At 51.8% G+C, this 24298-nt stretch overlaps 1 protein-coding gene across 1 annotated transcript in view; it reads left to right on the plus strand.

The window, feature by feature from the left end:
• The first annotated feature begins 5888 nt into the window (after window positions 1–5888).
• The window catches only part of HAUS7 (HAUS augmin like complex subunit 7), a 28674-nt gene continuing 10264 nt past the window's right edge, over window positions 5889–24298 (plus strand). Inside the window, exons 1-4 of the mRNA XM_044235760.1 lie at window positions 5889–5996; window positions 6874–6989; window positions 11319–11386; window positions 13905–13966. Coding sequence (XP_044091695.1) covers window positions 5889–5996; window positions 6874–6989; window positions 11319–11386; window positions 13905–13966 — 354 coding nt within the window. The remainder of the gene's footprint in view (window positions 5997–6873; window positions 6990–11318; window positions 11387–13904; window positions 13967–24298) is intronic.

Raw genomic sequence — 24298 nt, forward strand, 5'->3', positions numbered from 1 at the left:
CCACGCCTCCAGCTTCCCTGTGCTTCTCGAGCTGGCTGTGTAGGGGGGAGCATGGGGAACCCCGTCAGAAGGAAAGAGATGGCCACAGTGGCTGGAGGGAGGGCTACTTTTGAGGGGGATTCATATGAGGGCCGTGAGGAAGGGATGTTCGGGGGGGACTCTTCCATGGAGCTTTGCCTGCCCCTCAAAAGGGCAGAGGAGTTAGCCAGTAGGCCAGTGTGGTGCAGCAGCCCACGGGAGGGAGGAGGCCGGGGAAGCGCAGCCGGGCTGGCTTCGCAGGGCGTTCTGTGGGCGGCAGGCCGGTTTTGCCCATAACCTTGACGGAAACAGGGAGCCATGGTGGGCTTCAGAGCAGAGGACTCGCACAATCTGACTTCCATTATAGAAGGATTTCACAGGCGACTTATTAGGGCACAGGTGAGAAGATATGAGCCAGCTACACCCCCTGGGGAAGAGGGGAGGGTGGCTCCGGCAGGGTAGAGGCTGCAGGTAAGGGAAGTGGGGAGAGTCAGATGCTGAGGGCAGAGTGAGCCTGGGGCGGGAGCTCAGGAATCCGCCTCCTGACCTGTCAGGTGTGAGGACGGTGATCAGACAGCCGAGTGGCGAGGTCCGGAGGGTATTTCCACGCATGCATCTCCAAAGCTTGAGGCCACGGTCCGGGCTGCTCGTCCTGCCCGCCCACCATCGGTCGCTTGCTCAGTGCATTGAGCCACCACTATGTGCCAGGCCCTTCCACAGTGGCTCTGCAGCCAGAGACACACCCTCAGCATGACCACCAGGACGAGGGAGCAGGCCCATTCCTGAGCCTTCGTCATGTGTCCAAGCTACATGGGCACGGGGCTCTGTCTGTGGGAGCCCGTGGGAGGGCTTCTCTAGTATATAAACAAGGGTATGGGGGCCTTTTCCGCCTTCAAGCTTTGAGAAGAAAAGAGCTAAACTTTCGATGCTCTCTTCATGTTGCCAGCAGTTTCTTCCTCAGAGAAAGCCCATCTTGTTGCAATGCCGTTAAAACCTCAGAGGATCTGGTCCCAATTAAACAACTTTTTTTGCAGACGCTTTTGTGAGCACTAAATACATCAGGCCATCCTGAGACCTGGTGTTCCTGAGTGGGGGCGGGGGGAGAGGGAGAGGGAGGGCAAGAGACCAAGAGAGACAGGGAGACTGAGAAAGGGGAAAGAGGAAAGGGGTGGTGCAGGGAACCCCAAGCAGGACGATGATGGCTGACGGTGGGGCGGTGCTCAGGGTAGAGGAATGGGGGCACGTGGGGGCCACTTGCCCATCTCCCTTCCCCCTCTGAAATTCAGCCTGTTCCTACCCATAATGTGGGCCCCGCTCCACTCCATGTGGGAGCTAACCTCTGCCCTTCCCAATGGGCATGGGGGGGGGCGGCTCAGGCAGGAAGCAGAGGCTGGGTGCTAGCTGGGGGTGGGGTTCTGGGAAGCCGAGGCTGAGCACCCCCTCTCCCCCGCCTGGCCCTCCGGAGTGGGCACGTTCGTGTTCCAGTCCTGGCGCCTGCGTCTCCAGCTCCAGACGTATGTGACTCAGCCCTGCCGGCTCTGCCAAGCCGTCTAGACCCAAGTGTCTCCCTGTGGAGGGGGCCATCCCGCTGGCCATTTCCTCTTCTGCTGCCCGGGGAGCGCCTGAGCCCCCGCACACGTGCAGCTGCCCCCTCCCTGTCCCCCGGCTCCTGCCCCTGCCCCCTGCCTTGTGGCCTCTGCCAGCACAGCGCGGCCACCCTCACCCCTCACCCTGCGGGGCACATCGCAGCCGGGGCCCCTGCCCAAGAGGAACATGAGGGCTTGAGCTGGGACCCCAAAGGCCTCCAGGGGCCTGGCCTGCACTCCTCCCCACCTCAGTTTTGGAGTCCGGGTCAAGAGGGCAAGTGAACAGCTTGACTGTGTCCGCCCTGGCCCCTCCAGCCCCGTGTTCATTCTCACTAACGGATCCATGGGACTCCTGGGGGTCCACCTCCTGGTTGGCACCCTAGCTCTGTCCACACCCCTACAAGACCCTGCAGGGTGGGAGGACTTCACAGACCCTCTCAGACCCTAGGGGTGGTCTGCGATCTGATCTGGGTCTTAGGCGTGTGAGATGCACCCTTGCAGGAAACTGTGGCCTGGGAGGGACTGGCATCCCCTTGGCTCCAAGGACTGCTCAGCAGCAGGAGGTGAGGCCGGGGCCTTGGAGTAGGAGGCCCAGGACAGGCCAAGGTTTCCTTACGTTTCCTGCGGGCAGGGAGCCTGCTGTCCCTGCCTTAGCACAGGGACCAGAAGTGACAGGAAGAGGCGGCCAAGGTCCCAGAACAGCCTCTCCATCCTCATGAGCTGGTGGACTCCCGGCGTCCACACGGAGGTCTAGAAGGACAGCATTCTAGAATGCGCTGTCATCAGTCAGCTCCTAGATCGATAGTCTCACCCGTCCTGTGCTTGGGGCAGGCTCCCATCTGTCAGGTCTGTGGTGGCAGCTCCAGAGCCCTCTGGACTTCCGAGACTCCAGGTGTGTGTGCTTGGCCAGACCGGTCCCCGGGGCCTTGAGGTGGGTGAGTAACAGCTCCCCGAAGGTTATGTTGACATCACCTGTGTTCCAGGGGCCCTTTAGGTCTCATGGCCCGTGTGGAAGTTTGGGCTCTCACGTACAAAATCCCTTACTTCCCGGTTTTCCGCTCCTCCTCTCATCGGTGGGAACGTGGCTGGTTTTGAGTAGGCTCCTGGCTGGCACAGATGTCGTGGGCCGGCTGCGGGACCAGGGCACCAGGGCTGACGGTAACCAACAGCTTGGCACAGTAGCTCAGTCAGGGGCAGAAGAGAGAAGTCGGGGAAGGAGGGGGGAAGGGGGGCACAGAAGAGACAGACTTTATCTCGCCACTGGAGAGTCCTGGCCTCAGACTGTCGTCAGCCTGACCTCATTGCCATGTCTCATTCCTCCCCCTATCCAGTGTCAGGACTGGAGAGGCTCCTTGTTCCATAACTGAATCCTTCCTCTAAAATGTCACACACTCCCCACTTGCCTTTTCTTCAAGTGCCTGCGTGTGGTGCTTACCAGGGCGTGTGGTGACGAGTCCCTTTACTTCCTCTAAACTTGGGGCTGAGGAGAGTGGGAGTTGGAAGGAGCCTCTGTCCCTCAAAGGCTCCCCTCTTTCAGGGGCAGGAGTTTATGGGGAACAAGGCCTTCAGCTTCCATCAGAAGCAGCAGAAGCCAGTCTGCTTCCTCCTCCTTGATGGAGAAGGTAAACCCTTGAACTCCAGCTTCCTTTGATTGGCAATGTCTGCTGGTGGGGGGCGGGGTGGGAGGGGAGCCCTGGTTAAGGGTCCCCCCCACCGAACCCTGGGATCTGAGCATTATGGTGGGGATGCTCTCAGGGCCCCTCCTCCTGCCTGATGCCCTGCACAGCTCCCACCAGCAGCTGCTGGTCCAGGGCTGGGAGGCCGTTGGGTGAAGGCATCTGGTTGGCTGCCCATTTCTATGCCCACTGCACGAAGTGAGGTGCCTCACGTGGCTGGCTGCCTTGGCCTGCACCGGCTGCCAGTCCATCCCTGGCACAGTGGGGCCGGTGCCTGTCAACTGGCCTCATTTTCCAACCTGTTTTCCAAGTACTGACACATGGCTGAGGCCTTGCTGGGTGGGACCCATGGCCAAGTTTCCCCCATGATCAGGAGGCTGGCTCTTGTGGCATGAAGTGCATCTATCTGCCCAGGGAGCCACACTCTCCACTGACCCCCTGTCCCCACCGAATCCCCTCCTCAGTGGACAGGTCCTTCAGCCTCATTTTTGGCCCCTCACCCACCCAAGCCTCCTTCACAGAACCCAGGGGGCTTTGGGCAGAAAGGCCTCTTAGAGGCCTGTCCTCTCCTTCCTCTCCGTAGTTATCTGTCCTTTCACATCCCTACCCACCTCCCTGGGCTTACACACCTCCCAGGACAGGGAACGTTCTCCCTTTCCAGGCAGCCAGCCGGGGTTTGGGCAGTGTCCTCTGGGAGAGGTGCTTCCCTGTATTGAGCTCGAGTTCAAGTTTCCAGAAGCTTCTATCAGTTGGTTCCTTCTCCCCTCCCACCCCAGTGAGAGGCCCAGCAGTCTCTGTTCCCCTCCCAGTCTCCAGCCTTTCCAGTGGCGGATGCTCAGGAGGCACCATGATTTAGTGTGGTGTGCACAGGTCTTCGGCAGCCACCTCCATGAGCTGAGGGCTGGCCAGCCCGTCCTCTGTACAGGACGATGGACCTCATGACCTCTGAAGATGGTTTTGTCCCTTCGAGGGCATGCCAATCCCTCCACGTCGCACCCCATGCCATAGACAGAGCTGCTGAGTTGGGCAAAGGCTGCTTAGAGCACTGGCTCCATCAGGCTGGGTGGAGAAGGGGAATTTTCTTCCAGAATACACAGGGGCTTGTTTCTTCCTGATCCTCAGGAGCAGAGGATATGGGGAGGGCGGGGGAGGCCACCACACTGCTGTGGTTTCTCCCGCCAAATTCCCCAGTCCTAGGAAAGATCCACAGAAAAACCCACAAGAATTTGAATGTCTGAGCTGGGGCTGTGATTGAAATGAAATTTTTTAAAAAGAAAGAAAGAAAAACAAAAACAAAAAGAGGAAAAAAAAAGATAAAAAAAACAACAACAACAGCCCAAAGCCCCTACAGCCTTCAGCTGCCAGAAGGGCCCAAGGCGGCAGCCATGCTGGACAGGGGAAGGGGCCTTATGGCGCTTTGCACGTCCCTTCAGCTCACTTCCAAGGCTCTGTGTCCTCAGAACAGCCTGGAATTACAAACCATTCAGTCGGCAATCACATCCTGCCCCACAAGGCCAGGCTCGGGTCTTTTTCTAACCCAGACTCTTGGAGACCCCTTTGTCCGAGGACAGAGCTGAGAGCCCCTTCCTGTCACTCAAATAACTGTAGTTGTGTCTTGCGAGGTCCCTGGGTGTCCCTGTCTCTAGATTTGCCTCCTGATCCCTCTTTTCAGAAGGTGGCAGGGCAGGGAACAGAGGACGGAGAACTCCCGAGAGGACAGAGCTGGCAGCAGCTGCCTGCCACTGGCTCTGGACTCCCTGGGCAGCAACCACCATTCAGCTCCTTCCCGCCTCCTCAGATCAGCAGGTCCCAGGGATGGGGGCGTTGGCGGACTGGAGGCAGATGGGTCGTCAGATATTATGCCAGACTCATTAAGTTCAAGGGCTGTGAGAGATGCAAAGAAATTTGTAAGTGGACAGGGTGGGAAGGAGCCACAGAGCCTTCCAGGAAGATGAAAGACAGAGTGGGGGAGGAAGGGGGGTAAGCAGCAGGGTCCAGCACAATAACAGTGAACATCTACATGGCGCTTTGTACGTGCCAGGCATTGTCATAGGAATTATTACCTCATTCCATGTTCATAACAATCCCGTGAGGCAAGTGCTCTCATTTATTCCCCATTAGGTGAGGGCAAGAAGGCACAGAGAGGTTAGGGAAGCCGCCCAAAGTCATCCAGCTAGTGAGTAATGCGGCCGGACTGGAACCCAGGAACTGCCCTCTATCTGCAGCAGTGAGCGTGGGAAACGGGAGATAGAGCCCCGCACAGGGAGCCAGGTCCGGGTTGAGTCGCACCCGCAAGGCGCCTCCCCATTCTCTAGAGGAGCAGCCGACCGAGGCAGGAGCGCCCTCTCCTGGGGAAGGCTCTTCCCGACGTCCGCTCGGCCGGGGCCGAAGAGAGTCCCGCCCAGTTCTCCCGCGCCCCGCCCCTTACTCGAGGCCCGCCTCCTGGGTGGTGCCCAGGCGCGTGTGGAGTTGCGGCCCAATGGGAAGGCGCAGCGGAAGAGGTGTGGGAAGGCCGGCGCGGACCGGAGGGCGGGGCTTTGCGTGTGATCGGCAGCCGGGCCGGCCAGTGAGGCCGAGGCGGGGGCGGCCGCGGATCAGAGCGCGAAACATGGCTGGGGTGGGTGGCGGCGTCTGTGGCGGCGGCTACAAGAACGACGGCGATGAGGGCGACGAGGGCGTGCTGCAGGCGGCCGTGCAGGTGTTCGCCAAGCTAAAGGTGCCGCGGATCCGGGAAGCCCCCCGGGGCAGCCGGGGGCCGGGCGGCGGGCTGGGCAGGGCCTACTGCGGAAGTCGACAGCGCCACAAGCGCGGCCTCGTCTCTCAGTTACCGGCCGCGGCCTTTTCCGGCGTCCCTGCTCCTCGGGCGGCCTTGGGCCTTCGCGCTTGCTGTCTCCGCGGTCCGCGCCTTCTAGTTCCGGCCGACGCCACGCGCGTGCTGCGCCTTAACTTACGGACCTCGCCGGGCGCCCGAAGCATCTGACGCGGGGACGGCACGGGCCCTGGCCTCTGGGAGCTCGCGGGGTCTAGAGGGAGACAGGCAGAGCCCGTGCCACCCTGTGGAGTCAGTGTCAGGTGCCCGTGGTGACAATAGTGGGGTCAGATAACCATCCCGGGTGCCGCGCGCACAGCCGCTGCCCTGCCTCACTCCGTCGCCGGTCTCCCATCACTTTCCGTCCTCCCACTTCCCTCCTCCCACCCTGACACTCCAATAGGCGCTATTCTGCCTTCTCCCAGGCCTTTCCCTCTGGTCCCATAGCTGGGAGCCTGGCTCAGAATCTCAAGAATCTTGCCAAAGCCTCTAGTTGCCGCTAAGTGTAACTGCTGTGCGAGCCTAGAACGGGCGTACTTACCGGAGGTTAGGTTACTTACAGGCCGCTGGGGATGCGCACTGAGAACAAGGAAGACTTAACTCTGGGCAAGGTGGAGGGAGAGCCGTGCCCCCTCTCCGGGGTTGCCAGCCGCAGAGCCTGTGTATGCTAACAAGCTTGGTGTGTGCTTGGGGGTTACTAAATGTGTGTGTGAAGGAAGGAGCATTTCAACCCTTAAGTCATACTCACTTTCTAAAGCTTCCTGGTTTTCCTTGCCTTGCTTAGGATCTCAAGTGCCCGGTCCTTGAGGGTCTTTATATCACAGAACCTACGACCATTCAGGAACTGCTCTGTAGTCCCTCGAAGTACCGCTTGGAAGTCCTGGAGTGGATATGTGTTCGGTAACGTCTCCGTTTGCTCCTCCCCGTCCCCCCGGTGCACCAGGCACCACTTAGCTCACCCGGGGAAGCGCGGGCGTTCGATACTCCCACACAGCTCCACACCTCGCTGCAGGCCACCGTGAGAGCAGCGGGTTGGGTAAGAAGTGCCAGCCGTGCAAACCATGCTCAGATTTGCCTTGGAAGTGCTGCTCCCCGTGCCCCGGCCAGTGCTTTAGCTGCTGTTTGCCACCTTGCTCTGCTAGTTTCAGAGCCGGCGGGGGCTTCAGTCCTTTTATTCTCAGACTGGACTTGTGACCTGTCTTGCGTCTGGCCGTTGAGGAGTGACAGGCAAGGCCAAGACCCTGTTTTCCCAGTCCTTCAGGTCAAGAAGTGCCATGGTGAGTGTGTGTAGCTCCGTGCAAGGGAAGCGAAGGCTACCCAGATGGCAAGGTTGGTGCGGGAGTCCCTCGGGAGGCCAGGTCTGGGCCCGTTCCTCCTCAGCTTGGCCCCTGTGCCCTCACAGCTCAGGAAGATGCCTGGGCACGAGCCTGCCGGTGGAGCAGTGGGCATGCGGCCTGCCCCCAGCGGGCGCACCTACCGTACCGTAGGAGGTCAGCAGGCCTGGCCCTGGGCTGGGTGTCCTACGAATGGCTGGGACGGATGGAGGCATTTTCATGTCTGAGCCGTTGTACTTCAAGCCGCCTGTCCTGGTGTCCCCCAGGCCCTCCCCCAGGCCCCACCCCAGGGCTCTGCTCAGAGAGCTCTCATACCCTTTTGCTCTCTCCCCTGGAAACATTCTCAGGTCTGCGCATAACCTTCAAAGACCCGGCTCACACATCCCGACTCCTTTTGAAAAGTCTCCAGCTCCCGGGCCAAAACCTATCCCTCTTTCCCTCGGACCCCCACAACATTTCGAGCACACCCGCCCAGAGCCCTCAGCACATTGGTTCTGTCTTGGCCTGCTGTCCTGTCTGGCTCTTCAAAGCACTGGGAGCTGCTGGAGGGCAGGTACCAGGCAGGACTTGTGTGTCAGCCCCAGAAATGTGCCCCTTGAAATGTGCTGCAGGCTGTTGGCTGATAAGCAGGTTCACGGACACACGCACACCCATGTATCATTCCGGGCGCCTCAGGCACGGATGGGTGTCCTCAAGGAGCGGGGGCTCTGGTGGCTGCAAAAGGCCCCGGCATGAATCTGGGTGTTGGGCGTACCTCAGCAGTCTGAATGTTACGGATGTTGGCGTGGGGGAGGTGGCACTTGCTGTGGGAGGGGACAGGTAATGGTGGGTGCTTGTTTCAATAGGAGTGCAGAATCGAGATGTGGGAGGCAGAGCTGGGCAGCAGTGTCCTGGCCAGCAGCTTGGGGCAGCTCCTGCCTTGCAAGCCACAGGAGGGCCTTTCCCCTTTCTGCTCTGGGCAGGGCAAGCATGGGGCCTGGGACGCAGCATACTAAAGTTGGCATTTCGGCAGGGTGACTCAGGGGTTCTGTGGTGGATGGCTTTGGAGGGGAGACAGTGGAGGCGGGGAGACTGGTATGGAAACTGTTGAAACAGTCCCAGGCAAAGATGGCAGGAGCCTGGCTCACATGATGGCCACCGCCAGCCCTGGAAGGACCAGTGTGTGGTCCAGCACTCTGGGAGGAGCGGCAGTGGCGGGGATGCCTGGGCCAGTGCAGGGGTCTCGAGTGTTCCCCCCAGGAGGAGGGGGGCCACAGCCATGTCTTGGAGAGGCTCTCATGGGAGGGAGCCCAGGTTTGCCTGGCTTAGGCTGAGGCTGGGCAGTGGGTCACCCTGCTGGGTGGGAGGGATGGGTGGTGAGTCTCTGGGTACATTCTTTAGATGCTTTTAGTACTTTTATAAATACAAGCAGCTGAATTCTTTGAAAGAATACAAGGGAACATACAGTTGCTTCTTGTGATCCCAAGCTGGCAAAAGGCCATAGGCCTTTTAAGGTCCCAAAAAAGAGGATTGGATAGAGTTCAGCTTCTCCCACATTTCAGATCGGCTTTCTCTGCACGTGCCTTCACCCCTTCAGCCCTCGGTCAGGGTCGCCTTGTCCTGCCCGCTCTGGGTGGAATCTGGAAGCTGCAGCCAGCATTGGCCTTGGGGCTCTGGATGGCCCGGGTGCTGAGCGGGCCCTCGGTGTGGGGGCAGGGCAGAGCTGCAGGGCCCCCGGGGTGGCCTAATTCAAGGCACCTGCGTTTCCTTGGCTCCTGAACTGTACTTGCTCTGGAGGCCTTGAGTGCCTGTACTTTCTGCCCTGCTCCCTGCTGCCTCAGGAAGATCCGCTTCAACGGAAGCCCTTCCTCAGTGAGGTCACTTCGGCTTTTGTGGATTTGTTCTTCAATGTGTGGAAGTGGGCTCCAGCCTGATGGGGTGCTGAGTGCGCTCTGCTCCTTGGCGCCTCGTAAGTGGGAATGTTGCCCAGCGACCGGGCCCCGGACCCAGCCTCTCATCACTTTCCGTGGTAGGGCCTCTTTCTGCCCCTTCTGCCCCGTCCCTCTTTGGCAGAAGAGCTGGTTGCCTCACTGAGTCACGAAGTCACAGGCAGCGCAGCTGAGGCCCACCCCTCCGCTGTAGTCCTGCTGTGCGGGGCCCCGGACCTCAGGTCCGGGACAGCCCCGCCTCCTCCCAGGGCCCCAGGACGGCCAGGGCAGGTGCGGCCTGGGAGGTGGGCATTCATCTGGAGGCATGGTCCTGGGGAAGGGGCAAGTGAGCCCTCTCCATGGGACAGCTACTGTGCCCTCTTCTGCCGCTAGGTGGGCAGGTCCCTAGCCCCGGCAGGCGTCCACACTGTGATGGCAGAGTAGATGGCGGAAAGAGCCTCTCAGCTTTCTGTAGGGAGGGCCGGCCCTGGCAGCCAGCTCCTGGGGCTCCCCGGCAAATGGGCAGCAGTCTCGGCTATGTGAGCGAGGCTCCCACGGCCTAGGTGCTGTGCTGGGCCTGGAGCTCATGTGTGGGGCTGTAGGGCTCAGACGGAGCCCCGCTCCCGGCGGAGACGTCCGGGAGGCCTGCCCGGTATCGTAGCCCTTTACTGCCTTTGGATGTGGTCTGTGTGTGGAAACGGTTTTGCCCATCAGCTTGCTGTCTCTAGGCAAGGTGCTTAGGAGTGGCCACTGTCCCGTTTATCTGTCTGGTCTCGCCAAGGCTGGGGCCCTGCCGGACCCACGGGAGGCGGCTAGGATTGCTGTCTCCCAGTCCAGAGGCTGCAGCTGTGGTCCCAGAGCCTGTCACGCGGGGAGCCCTCAAACGGTTTGAAGCTGTGACCTGGAGTAGGATAATCTCGCGGTGCTGTAAGCTTTTCTAAAAGGAGAAAATGTCTTTGTTTTGAAAGAGTGAAGCATGGACGTGTACTAATGGCAGATTATTCGGTGGCAAGAGGCCGTGGCGTTTATTTGTTCACATGCACTGCTTGCTTTGTTTGTGCCGGCTGCCGTGGCCTTGGGCCCCGAAAGTATGGAATGGAAGCTTATCGCGTGGCCTCCGCGAGCCTGCCGTCTGGGAGCCTGGTGGGAGGACCGTGCCCAGGTCCTGCTGGGCCGGAGGGTGCCAGAGCGCCCGTGGGCTTGCCTGGCCCTTTCCTAGCTTCCCTGGGGAGACGGTGTCAGCCGTGGGCTTCTTGGGATGAGGCCGAGCCAGTGAGCTGGGGTGGGAAGAAAGTACTCCAGGCCCAGAAGAGCAGACGTCCACGTGTGCGGAGTGTGCGCGGAACCCAGGCAGGATGCGCGAGGGTGCCGGAGCGGGCGGGGCCTTGGTGGGCCTCCTTCAAACGAGCCTGCGCCGTGGTTCCTTCTGAGAAAGAGCTCAGAGCGCCAAGGAATTCAGGATTTTCCACTTGGGCAGTCATTTTGTGTTTTTATGGTGAGAATTTAAAGATTTTATTTACTTATTTATTTGAGGGAGAGTGTGCACACAAGTGTGAGAGACAGAGCACGAGCAAGGGTAGGGGCAGAGGGAGAGGGAGAAGCAGGCTCTTCGCTGAGCAGGGAGCCTGCCGACAGGGGACTGGGTCCCAGGACCCCGCGATCATGACCTGAGCCGAAGGCAGACGCTTCACCAACTGAGCCACCTGGGAGCCCTATCGTGAGAATCTAAATTTCAGTATTCAGATTCACATTTCTGAGCTATGCTTTCAGGAATATTTTGTGGTTTTTTTCCCTAGATAATTTATGGAATTGAAATTTACAACACATAAAATTTACATCACATAAAATTATACATCTTGAAGTGAATATTTCAGTGTAATTTAGCACATGCACAAATAATTCACTTTTCTAGAGCATGTGTAAGGAGGGGTCATGAGGAGACCTCTGCTGCCTGCTCAGGACTGATGAATTTTGCTCTTTCCCTGCAGGGTCTGTCCGTCCTGGCAGGACAAGTTCAGCTCGCTAAAGGGGGCCCCAGTCGAGGTGAAGGTCCAAGGTGGGTCTGTGTTACGGGAGTTGGAGTTGGGTGGTGGATTCTGGACAATTCTGAGCTGGTGCGTGGCCTCCTTAGCAAGTTGTACTGAATTTCCTATTGGATGGTGTTTACTTCTGGCTGGTGCACACCCTGGAGATCTTGCCAGAGCCTTCTAGAATCAGGGCACGCCCTTCCACACACTTAGACACTGTGCATGGGCAAGGGGGACAGTTCCTCTCGTAGGGGCGTGCAGATGAGACCAAGGATGGTTCCCCTCTGCGGCCCATCCAGCAAGGCACCGGAGGCAGAGACTGGTTCTGGCTGATGCTTCCGGTGCTTCTGTCCCTGTCTTCCTGCTGTGTGCACGCTGGGCCGCTCTCCTGGGCAACCGTCCGTAGGGGCTTGTCTTGTAGCAGCTTCTTTTTGATCTTTTGTGGGCAGAAACTGTTTGTAATATGGCTCAGCTACTCCAGGGTGGGTGACCTGGACCCTGGAACCCCAGTGCAGGCCCCCGCTGTCACTGCCAAATTAATTACCCAGGGATATTGCCCCCCCCCCCCCCGAGGCTGAAATGGGCTGACAGAACAGGGTGTTGTGTCTTGGAGCCTGTAGGTCTGGCCTATGGGCTGGCCTGGGCTACACAAAAGTGTTCCCCCCCCCCCCCCGTGTGTTATGTCTGGCACTTTCCTACTGATGGGACCGTGTCAAGGCCAGGCGAAACTGGCCATCAGACTGCATAGGAATTCTTTAACACGCACCTGCACACGGATGCCAACCCCGCCCTTAGCTCCGCCAGAGACTTGACTTGCCATTCCCAGCCTTAGTTTCTTCTTCCATCAAGCAAGGGTGATAACCTGAGCCTTGCCTGCCTCTGGGGAGTGCGATGAGTGTCAGAGCAGGCGCCAGATACGAGTGTCTGTCAGAGGGTATAACCCTCCGAGGAGGATCAGGGTGATTCCTAACTCTTTTGACCAGTGTTTAGGAGCACCTCCTACGCACCCGGTGTCATTTTGGGAGCAGGTAGTGCTGCTCACGTGGGCCTTGTGAGCAGGCTGAGAGAGACCAGTGGTAAATGAAGGCAGGGCTGTTCTGTAAGGGGTGCTGAGAAGTGCCATAAACCAAGCCAGGTGAGGGCAAAGTGGTACGTGGGTTGGGTTGGGAGAAGGGTGGTACTGTTGATCTAAGATCATTGGGGAGGCCCTTTCTTTTAAACACAAATTTGCAGGAAGGGAGGAAGCGAGCCAGGGAGCTATCAGGAAGAGCAGTATTCAGGGCAAAGGAACAGCAGGTGCAAGGGGCCTGAGGTAGGCTTGCATGTGCCTTGCAGCTGTGAGGAATACAAAGGAGACCTGGATGGCTGGTGCAGAGTGGAGGGCAAGGGGAGAGTGGTGAGGGCAGAGAGGCAAGAGGGCCAGCCAGATCAGGCCATGGAAGGACAACTCTTATTCCGAGGAAAGGTGTGGCCGAACTTCGGATTTAACAGCGTCCCTGAGGCCACTGAGCTGAGTACAGGAAGCCTGGGCAGAGGCCGGGAGACTACTGGAAGGCTTTTGCAGTGATGCAGGCAAGACATGGGAGGGGGCAGTGGAAGTGGGAGTGTTGTTGGCCGGATCCTGGATTTATCGTGAGGGGAGGGTTGGTCAGACTCACCAAGACTTGGATACAGGCTAAGTAGGAGAGGAAGTGTGGAAGACAGAGGGTTTGGGGTTCGGGCTTGTGGGCAGGGGGCATGCTTGAGCGTATAACTGGTATTCCTTCCGTGTTTCCAGGGTTACTGATATTTTCACACAGACATCCTGCTTGCTTCTTGCACCAAACCTTCCAGAGCAAATGCCAGAGTTGTGCCTGTTCCGCTACTGAACATGCTGGGGGGAGGAGATGGGCCTTGCCTACAAAGGAGTAAAGACGCTGCCATGGAGCTAGGTCGGGGATGCTGAGCTGGCATTGGCTGCAGGCCTTCTAGCTTGGAGTCCTGGCCTTTATGTATCAGCTGGTGGCTGGGCAGTCCCTGTACCATGCACTGACTCAGTTTTCCAATCTATAAAATGGAGCTGCGGCCCACCTTCTAGAGTTGCCAGCAAGATGAAAGGAGATGATGTTGATAAAGGCCTGTACGAAATTGACACATGGGAGCCATGGTTCCTTTTGCTTTGGCCTGGCAAGTTCTCTGAAAGGGGGGCATACAGCAACTTCAGAAGGTTCCCTGACCTCTCAGCTCCTCATGTGGCCGGCTGGCTTCTGCTAGAAGCCAGATTTCCTTCTGTGGAAGAACATCCAGTATGACCCCTTATTTCAGTGCAGGAAACTCTCGCCCAGGAGGAGCAAGTCCCATGGCAAGAAGCAGTCCTGGGCATACTGTCCCCCCGCCTCCCTGTCCATGCAGGCTTTCTGGGCCCAGCCTGGCCTCTTGGGCACTGGCCTGCCAATGCCAGAGCAGAAGCCGTCTCCCTGGAGCAGCACTTGGCACTCTGCTGGGTGCACGGCCTCCTCTCCTGTGCGGGCGGGTGTCTGCAGCAACAGGGTCCTTGTGTTCCGACAGAGATGGTGAAACTCGGCCATGAGCTGATGCTGTGTGGGCTGGATGACCAGGAGCTCGTGAAGGTAAGAGAGGGTCCTCTGTCCCCACAGGCTGGGGGCCTCAGTGAGGCTGGGTCAGGGGTGGGAGGCAGAGCTCTAGTTACGGTGACTGATAGAGCAGAGCACATGCTGTCCTCGGTTGGAGACTTCATACCCACTGGCACTGCGTCAAGTACTTCGTATGCCAGCAGTTGTCACGCTCACCTATGGTACTAGGTCCTTGTCCTAGTCCCAGTTCACAGGGGAGGTGTCAAACCGCTTGTTCTGCATCACCTAGTGACAGAGCCTGGCCTCAGTCCCAGGCCCCTGGTCCGAAGCCCCTGCACTTCCCCTTTCTGGCTGTTCCCCTGCAGCTTTCTATACAGAGGTGGCCTGAGCCCCTGCCCACATCAGTCAGAGAAACCCTGCCCCTGCCCTTAAAGTCTTTTTTTTATTTTAAATTTTAAGTTTTTTATTTATTTGACAGGGAGATAGCACAAGTACAGCGGCAGGCAGAGGCAGAGGGAGAAGCAGCTCCCCGCTGAGCAGGGAGCCCGAAGCGGGGCTCGATGCCAGGACCCTGGGATCATGACCTGAGCCGAAGGCAGAGGCTTAACCGTTTGAGCCACCCAGGCACCCCTCTGCCCTTAAAGTCTTGTCAGGCTTTTGGAATAATTAGTTTCACATTTTGGGTAGTGCAAATAATGCTATGAATGTCACTGTATACTTTTTTTTTTTTAAAGATTTTATTTATTTGACAGAGAGAGATCACAAGTAGGCAGAAAGGCAGGCGGCGTGGGTGCGGGGGAAGCAGGCCTCCTACCGAGCAGAGAGCCTGATGCGGGGCTCAATCCCAGGACCCTGAGATCATGACCTGAGCCGAAGGCAGAGGCTTTAACCCACTGAGCCACCCAGGCGCCCCATCACTGTATACGTTTTTAACTGAAGACGTGTTTTCCGTTCTCTTGGGTGTATAGCTAGGAGCAGAATGGATAGGTCAGTGTAATAATCATATGTTTAGCTTTTTGAGGAACTTGGTGCCAAACTGTTTCCCCAAGTGACTGCACCATTTTACATTCCTGCCAGCAGCGTGCAAGGCTTCTAGTTTCTCTACATCTTCACCCACATCTGCTCGTCTTTTTGATTGCAGCCATCCTGGTGTGTGGGAAGGGCTGTCTCATGGTTTTGATTTGCATTTCCCTGGTGACTAATGATGTTGGGCATCATTTCATGTACTTGTGTCCATTTGTAGATCTTCTTTAGAGAAATGTCTGTATTCAGTTCTTTTGCCCACTCTTTCATTGGGTTATTTGTCGTTCATTGTTGAGTTGTAAGAATTCTTTATATTTTCTGGATACAAGCGATGTCAGACATTTGATTTATAGATCTTTTCTCCTATTCCCATACCTGATGTATACTTTGGAGCACAAAACTTTCTAGTTTCGATGTAGCCCATTTTATTTACTTTTTCTTTTGTTGCTTGTGCTTTGGCATTATGTCTAAGAATCCACTGCCAAATCCTGAGTCATGAAAATTGACACTTGTGCTTTCTTCTAAGAGTTTTATTGTTTTAGTTCTCACAGTTAGGCCTTTGATCCATTTTGAGTTAGTTTCATGTGTGGTGTATGGTAGGGGTCCCACTTCGTTCTTTCGCCATGGCTGTTTAGTTTTCCTAGCACCATTTGTTGAAAAGACCATTCTTACCTCATTGAATTGTCTTGGCATCCTTGTTGAAGATCAATTAACTGTAAATGTGTGCGTTTATTTCTGGAATCTCCATTCTGCTTCATTGATCTGTATATCTGTCCTAATGCCATGCTATTTGGATTACTGTAGCTTTATAGTCAATTGTAATCTGTGAATCCTTCAACTTTGCTCTTTTTAGTGATTGTTTTGGCTATGGGGAATCCCTTGAATTTCCATATGAATTTTGGAATTAGCTTGTCAATTTCTGCAAAAAAGCCAGTTGGAATTTTGGTGGAGATTGTGTTGAACCTGTGGATCGTTTTGGGGAGTGTTGCCATCAACTGTATGAAGTTTTCCTATCCATGAACATGGGGTGTCTTTACATTTATGTAGTTTTTCCTTAATTTCTTTCAAAGCTGTTTTGTAGCTTCTGGTGTACACATCTAAATTTGTTCCTAAGTATTTTATTCTTTATGATCTTATAATTGGGATTGTTTTCTTTTTTGAAAATTTTTATTTGGATTCAATTTAGTTAACACACAGTGTATCATTAGTTTCAGGGGTAGAATTTAGTGATTCATCAGTGGCATAGAACACCCAGTGCTCACTACATCATGTGCCCTCCTTGATGCCCATCACCCCCACCTCCCCTCCAGCAACCCTCAGTTTGCTTCCTAGAGTTCAGCGTCTATTATGGTTAGCTTCCCTGTCAATTTTCATCTTATTTTATTTTTCCTTCCCTTCTCCCATGTTCATAAACTCCACATATGAGTGAATTCATATGACATTTGTCTTTCTCTGACTTCGTTCGCTTGGCATAATACCTTCTAGTTCCATCCATGTCTTTGCAAATGGCAAGATTTCATTCTTTTTGATAGCTGAGTAATGTTCCTGTGTGTGTTTGTATGTGTGAGAGAGAGAGAGAAGGAGAGAGAGAGAGATACACACTCCACATCTTTATCCATTCGTCTGTTGATGAACGTTTGGCTATTGTGGACATTGCCACTATAAACATTCAGGTACACGTGTCCCTTCAGATCACTACATTTGTATCTTTGGGATAAAAACCCAGTAGTGCAATTGCTGGGTCATAGGGTAGCTCTATTTCCAACTTCTTGAGGAACCCGCATACTGTTTTCCAGAGTGGCTGCACCAGCTTGCATTCCCACCAACAGTGCAAGAGGGTTCCCTTTTCTCCACATCCTTCTTGAACATCTATCATTTCCTGACTTGTTAATTTTAGCCATTCTGACTGGTGTGAGGTGGTAGCTCACTGTGGTTTTGATCTGTGTTTCCCGAGTGATGCCAAGTGATGTTGAACATTTTTTCATGTGTCTCTTGGCCATTTGTATGTCTTTGGCGAAATGTCTGTTCATGTTTCCTGCCTATTTCTTGATTGGATTATTTGGGTTTTTGGTGTTGAGTTTGATAAGCTCTTTATAGATCTTGGATACCAGCCCTTTATCTGATATGTCATTTGCAAATATCTTCTCCCATTCCATAGGTTGCCTTTTAGTTTTGCTGATTGTTTCCTCTGCTGTGCAGAAGCTTTTATCCTGATGAAGTCCCAGTACTTCATTTTTGCTTTTGTTTCCTTTGCCTTTGGAGACATGATGTGTCTAGCAGGAAATTGCTGTGGCCAGGGTCAAAGACGTTGCTGCCTGTGTTCTTCTCTAGGATTTTGATGGATTCCTGTCTCACACTGAGGTCTTTCATCCATTTTGAGTTTATTTTTATGTATGGTGAAGAAAATGGTTCAGTTTCTTTCTTCTGCGTGTGGCTGTCCAGTTTTCTCCACGCCATTTATTGAAGAGACTGTCTTTTTTCCATTGGACGTTCTTTCCCATTTTGTCAAAGATTAGTTGACCATAGAGTTGAGGGTCCATTTCTGGACTCTCTGTTCCAGGGATCTATGTTTCTGTTTGTGTGCCAGTACTATGCTGTCTGGATAAATTACATTGTTGTAATAGAGCTTGAAATCTGGCATTGTGATGCCTCCAGCTTTGGTTTTCTTTTTCAGCATTCCTCTGGCTATTCAGGGACTTTTCTGGTTCTATACAAATTTTAGGATTTTTTTGTTCCAGCTCTGTGAAAAACACCGGTGGTATTTTGGTAGGGATTGCATTAATGCGTAGATTGCTCTGGGCAGCTTAGACATTTTAACAATATCTGTTCTTCCAACCCATGAGCATGGAATGTTTTTCCATTTCTTTGTGTTGTCCTCAATTTCTTTAATATTCTGTAGTGTCTAGAGTACAGATTTTTTACTTCTTTGGTTAGGTTTATTCCTATATACTTACGGTTTTCGGTGCAATTGTAAATGGGATTGAGTTCTTGATTTCTCTTTCTGCTGCTTCATTGTTAGTGTATAGGAAGGCAACTGACGGGGTGCCTGGGGGGCTCGGTTGGTGAAACGTCTGCCTTCGGCTCAGGTCATGACCCCTGGGTCCTGGGATCGAGCCCACATCGGGCACCCTGCACAGCAGGGAGCCTTCCTCTCCCTCTCTCCTGCCTGTTGCTCCCCCTACTCATGCTGTCTCTCGCTCAAATAAATAAATAAATAAATAAAATCTTAAAAAAAAAGAGGGGTGCCTGGGTGGCTCAGTGGGTTAAGCCTCTGCCTTCGGCTCAGGTCATGATCTCAGGGTGCTGAGATCGAGCCCCACATCGGGCTCTCTGCTCCACGGGGAGCCTGCTTCCTCCTCTCTCTCTCTGCCTGCCTCTCTGCCTGCTTGTGATCTCTCCCTCTCTGTCAAATAAATAAATAAAATCTTAAAAAAAAAAGAACTGCAACTGACTTCTGTGCATTGATTTTATATCCTGTGACTTTGCTGAATTTCTGTATCGGTTCTAGCAGTTTCTTTTTTGATGGAGTCCTTTGGCTTTTCTACATGGAGTATCATGTCGTCTGCAAAGAGCAAAAGTTTGACTTTGTTGATTTGGATGCCTTTTGTTTCTTTTTGTGGTCTGATTGCTGAGGCTAGGACCTCCAGTGCTATGTTGAATAACAGTGGTGAACTCGAGTGGGCACCCCTGTGTGTTCCTGACCTTTGGGGAAAGCTCTCAGTATTTCCCCATGGAGGCTGACCTTCGCTGTGGGTCTTTCATACATGGCCTTTATGGTGTTGAGGTTTGTTCCCTCTATCCTTCTATGCTGGAGGTTTTTGATCAAGAAAGGATGCTGTATTTTGTCAGATGCTTTTTCTGCATCTATTGAGAGTATCATATGGTTCTTGTCCTTTTTTTTATTATGTTGTGTGTCATACTGATTGATTTGTAGATGTCAAACCACCCTGTAGGCCAGGAATCAATCCCACTTGGTCATGGTGAATAATCCTTTTGATGTACTGTTGGATCCTGTTGGCGAGTGTTTTGGGAGAATTTTTGCATCCATGTTCATGAGGGTTATTGGTCTCTAGTTCTCCTTTTTAGTGGGATCTTTGGTTTTGGGATCAGGGTAATGCTGGCTTCATAGAATGAGCTTGGAAGTTTTCCTTCCATTTCTATTTTTTGGAGCAGTTTCAGAAGAATAATTCTTCCAATGTTTGGTAGAATTCCCCTGGGAAGCCCTCTGGCCCTGGACTCTTTGTTTGTTGGGAGATTTTTGATGACTGCTTCAATTTCTTTGCTGGTCTGTTTGGATTTTCTATTTCTTCCTGTTTCAGTTTTGGTAGTTTATATGTTTCTAAGGAATTTCTCTGTTTCTTCCAGATTGCGTAATTTGTTGGCATATAGTTGCTCATAATATGTTCTTATAATTGCATTTCTTCAGTGTTGGTTGTGATCCCTCTTCTATGATTCATGATTTTATTTATTTGGGTCCTTTCTCTTTTCTTTTTGATAAGTCTGGCCAGGGGTTTATCAATCTTATTAATTCTTTCAAGAAACCAGCTCCTAGTTTTGTTGATCTGTTCTGGGTTTTTTTTTTAATTTCTATGTTATTGATTTCTACTCTAATCTTTATTATTTCTCTTCTCCTGCTTGAGTTAGGTTTTATTTACTGTTCTTTTTCCAGATCCTTAAGGTGTAAGGTTAGGTTATATTCTTTTCTTGCCTCTTGAGGAAGGCCTGTATTGCTATATATGTCCCTCTTAGGACCACTGTGCTGCATCCCAAAGGTTCTGAACTGTCGTGTTTTCATTTTCATTTCTTCCATGTATTTTTAAAATTCTTCTTTAATTTCCTGGTTGTCGCATTCATTCTTTCGTGGGTTATTCTTTAACTTCCATGTATTTATGGTCCTTCCAAATTTCTTCTTGTGGCTGCCTCAAGTTTCATAGCATTGTGGCAGTCTTAAAATATGCATGGTATGATCTCAGTCTTTTTGTACCAGTTGAGACCTGATTTGTGACCCAGGATGTGATCTGTTCTGGAGAATGTCTCATGTGCACTAGAGAAGAATGTGTGTTCTGCTGCTTTAAGATAAAATACTCTGAATATATCTGTGAAGTCTGTCAGTCCAGCGTTTCATTCATAGCCCTTGATTCCTTGTTGATCTGTCTAGATGATCTGTCCATTGTTGTGGATGCAGTGTTAATACTATTATGGGATTATTATCAATGAGTTTCTTTTATTTTGTTAGTAATTGGTTTACATATTTGGCTGCTCCCACGTTACGGGTATCAGTATTTACAGTTGTTAGATCTTCTTCTTGGGCAGACCCCTTTATTATGATATAGTACCCTTCTTCATCTCCTTTTATAGTCTTTGGTTTAAAATCTCGTTGGTCTGATAGAAGGATTGCTACCCCAGCACTCTTTTGATGCCCACTCTTTTTGATGCATGATAGATGGTTCTCCACCCACTCACTTTCAGTCTGGAGGTGTCTTTGGGTCTAAAATGAGTCTCTTGTAAGCAGCATATCAGTGGGTCTTATTTTATCTATTTTTTGTCCTTTGTGATACCTTATGTCTTTTGATTGGAGCATTTGGTCCATTTACATTCAGAACAATTATTGAAAGATATGAATTTAGTGCCATCGTGTTACCTATAAAGTCGTCGTTCTTGGCCATTATATCTGTTCCTTTCTGGGCTTTGTTATTTTGGGGCTCTCTCTCTGCTCATAGGATCCCCTTTAATATTTCTTGCAGGGCTGGTTTAGTTCACTAATTCCTTTAGTTTTTGTTTGTCCTGGAAGCTTGTTTACCTCTCCTTCTGTTCTGAATGACAGCTTTGCTGCAGATTTTTCCCACTTAGAACGTTGAATGTGTCATACCAGTCCTTTCTGGCCTGCCAGGTCTCTGTGGTAGGTCTGCTGCCAGCCTTATGTGTCTAGCCTTGTAGGTTAAGGACCTCTTGTCCCGAGCTGCTTTCAGGATTTTCTCTTTATCCTTGTAATTTGCAAGCTTCACTGTAATATGTCAAGGTGTTGATCTATTTTTGTTGATTTTTAGGGGTGTTCTCTGTTCCTTCTGGACTGGAACTTCCCAGATTAGGGAAGTTCTCAGCTATAATTTGTTCAAATAAGCTGCCTGCCTCTTTCTCCTCCTCATCTTCTGGAAATCCTATAATATGGACATTATTTTGCCTTACGGGATCACTGAGTTCCCTCAGTCTACCTTCATGATCTAATAATTTTCTTTCCCTCTTCTTTTCAGCTTCATCATTTTCCATCATTTTATCTTTTAGATCACTGATTTGCTCTTCTACTTCATTCATCCTCTTTTTTAAAAAATAGATTTTATTTATTTATTTGACAGAGAGAGAGAGACACTGAGAGAGGGAATACAAGCAGGGGAAGCGACAGAGGGAGAAGCAGGCTTTCTGCTGAGCAGGGAGCCTGATGTGGGGCTCGATCCCAGGGCACGAGGATCCTGACCTGACCCAAAGGCAGATGCTTAATGAGTGAGCCCCCCAGGTGCCCTTATTCATCCTCATTTTTATGACCTCTGCTTGGGACTACATCTTGGTTATAGCATTTTTAATTTTGGCCTGACTAGATTTTAATTCTTTTATCTCTGCAGTAGGGGATTCTCTAGTTTCTTTTATACTTTTTTCAAGCCCGGCTAGTATCCTTATAATTGTCTTCAGTTCTCGTTCAGACATTTACTTGGGTCTGCATTGATTAAATCTCTGGCTATCATTTCTTTCTGTTCTTTCTTTTGGGGTGAATTCCTCAATCTTGTCATTTTGGAGGGAAAAAAATACAAAAAGAAATAAGAAAAAAGAAAAATGAAAAAAAAACTTTAAAAATTATGTAAGATAAAATAAAATACATATAGGAACCTAAATCCTAGGTGTGCTTTGGTCTGCTTGTGACGAGAAGTTTCTGTGGGTCATTTTTCTGGTTTGTCGATGTGTGAGATATTCTCCAAGACTTCTGATCGATTTCATGGGTGTTCAGAATGATCCAGTCTTTATCTAGCTGTGTTCCATTCACCCTACTCCTCTGTCATCTTACCACTCAACCTGGAATTGTTTTCTCAATTTCATTTTTGTGTTACTGTTTGCTAGCGTGTGGAAATACAATTAACGTTTGCATATTGCTCTTGTATCCTGCCGGGTTGCTAAACTTGCATACTAGTTCCGGTGATCTTTCTAGTGGATCCCTTAAGGTCTTCTATATATAAGGTTGTGTCATCTGCAAATAGAGATCGTTTTATCCTGGCCTTTTGAATTTGCATGTTTTAAATTTCTTTTTTCTTGCCTAATTGCTCTGGATAACACCTCCAGGGTGGTGTTGAATGGAAGTGGCAAGAGTGGGCATCCTTGTCCTGTTCATGATTTGAGGAGGAAAGCATTCGATCGCCACTGAGTGTGATGTTACCCCTATATCAGGTGGAGGGTGCTCCCTTCTCCTTCTGTTTGTTAGTGTTTATATCCTGAAAGGGTGTTGACTTTTGTAAATGCTTTCTCTGCATCTGCTGAGCTGATTGTGAGGTTTTGTCCTTTATTCTTCCTTCTTTTGTGATGTTCCAAGTTTCTTTCTGGTATCATTTCACTTCTCTCTGAAGGACGGCCTTTAGCAATTCTTTTGGAAGTGTTCTGCTGGGTCCAAGTTCTCTCAGCGTTCACTTATTTGAGTATGTCCAGTTCCCCTTTGTTCTTGGTGGATATATTTACTGAATACGGAATTTTGTGTTGACAGTTCTTTCTCCATAGGTTCCGATGAGAAATCTGCAGTCATTTGAATAGTTTTGCCCCTGTGGGTCATGCATTGATTCTCTCCTGTTGCTTTAAAACTTTTCTTTGTCATTAGTTTTCAGCAATTTGATTATGTGTTTGTGGAACTATTTCTTCGGGTTTGTCCTATTTGGATTCACTCAGCTTTTCAGATCTGTAAGTTTTTGTCTTTTTCTGAATTTGGGAAGTTTTCAGCCATCATCCCTTCAAATATTTTTTCAGCCCACATGTTTTTCTCCCCTCCTTTTGGGGCTTCTATGACACACGTGTTCGACCTTTTATTATTGTACCACATGTCCATGAGGCTCTTAATTTTTTTCGGTGTTTTTTTCCTTGCTGTTGCTCACAATGGATAGTTTCTGTTAATCTGTTTTCAAGTTCACTGACTCTCACCTCTGTCCCTTCCAATCTGCTGTTTGGGCCACAAGTGAGTTTTTTATTTCAGTTATTCAATTTTCCAGCTCTTAAAGATATTTCCTGCTTTTAAAAAAATTTCTTTGCTGACGTTTTCTCTTTTAACTTTTGTTTCAAGAGCGTTCGCGGTGACGTACTGAGCATTTTTGTAATGACCGCTTTAACTTTGTCAGGTAATTCCAGCATCTGCACCGTCTTGTGATGGGTGTCCGCTGATTGTCTTTTCTCGTGCAAGTTGAGATTTTCACGGTCTTCTTCATGTGCCAAATAATTGTGGATTGCATCCCGGACATTCCTGACTATGACTTTGTCTCTGGGCCTTGTTAAATTTTACGGGGCATGTGGGTGTTTGTGTTTCAGCAGGCACGTGACCCGCTCAGGGTTAAGCCGCACGTCCGGCCTCCTCCTCGGGCCTGTGGCTCCAGCCGGCGGCAGCTCAGCGTCTGCAGCCTCAGTGCTGCTGCTCGGCCCTGTCCTGCGCGCGCCACCCGACGGTCGCCCGGGACCTGGGTGTTGGCCTCGCCCCTGTAATCATTCTTTGGGATGTTCATCAAGATCAGATCTACCCCTGCATGTGTGGGGGTGAGCCCAGGCATTTGTAAACAGATTTGTAGGGTTACTTTCCTTAGATCTTCCCTTCCTGTCATCTCTTTGGTTCTACCTGGCTTCTGGGGAAAGGGCCATCCTTTGCTGTCCCACGGCCGTAAACTAGCCACTTCTGTGACTGTAACACCGTGCCGGGAGGGCAGAGTGGAAGAAGCCGTGAAGGGTTTGCTCCCCCTCCCCCGCGTAGCTCCACTGAATGGAGGGGAAGGTTCCCTGCTCCCAGAGCAGTTTTCTGTTATTTGCTACCTTTGTTGATGCTGCCGCCCCTGCCATGACATTGCCTGGCATCGGGGGTCGTAGAGCGGAGAGAGAGAAGGCCTGGGATTTCCCTTGTTCTCCCTGAGTGTTAGGGGTTTCCTTTTCTGGAGCTCTCTGTACCATTTTGCTCCCTTCTGGGTTTGACCTAGGCTGAGTGCAGGTTAGAACATGGTAAGTTGTCACCGGTCTTAGTGGTAACCTTGGACTCTGGCGTGCCTCCCTGACGTGCCTGCTGATATTGGCCCTTCCAAGACTTTAGACACCCAATGCACACATTCTGTCCCACTCCTA

This window comes from Neovison vison, chromosome X (genome assembly GCF_020171115.1).
Source record: "Neovison vison isolate M4711 chromosome X, ASM_NN_V1, whole genome shotgun sequence".
NCBI lineage: Eukaryota > Metazoa > Chordata > Mammalia > Carnivora > Mustelidae > Neogale > Neogale vison.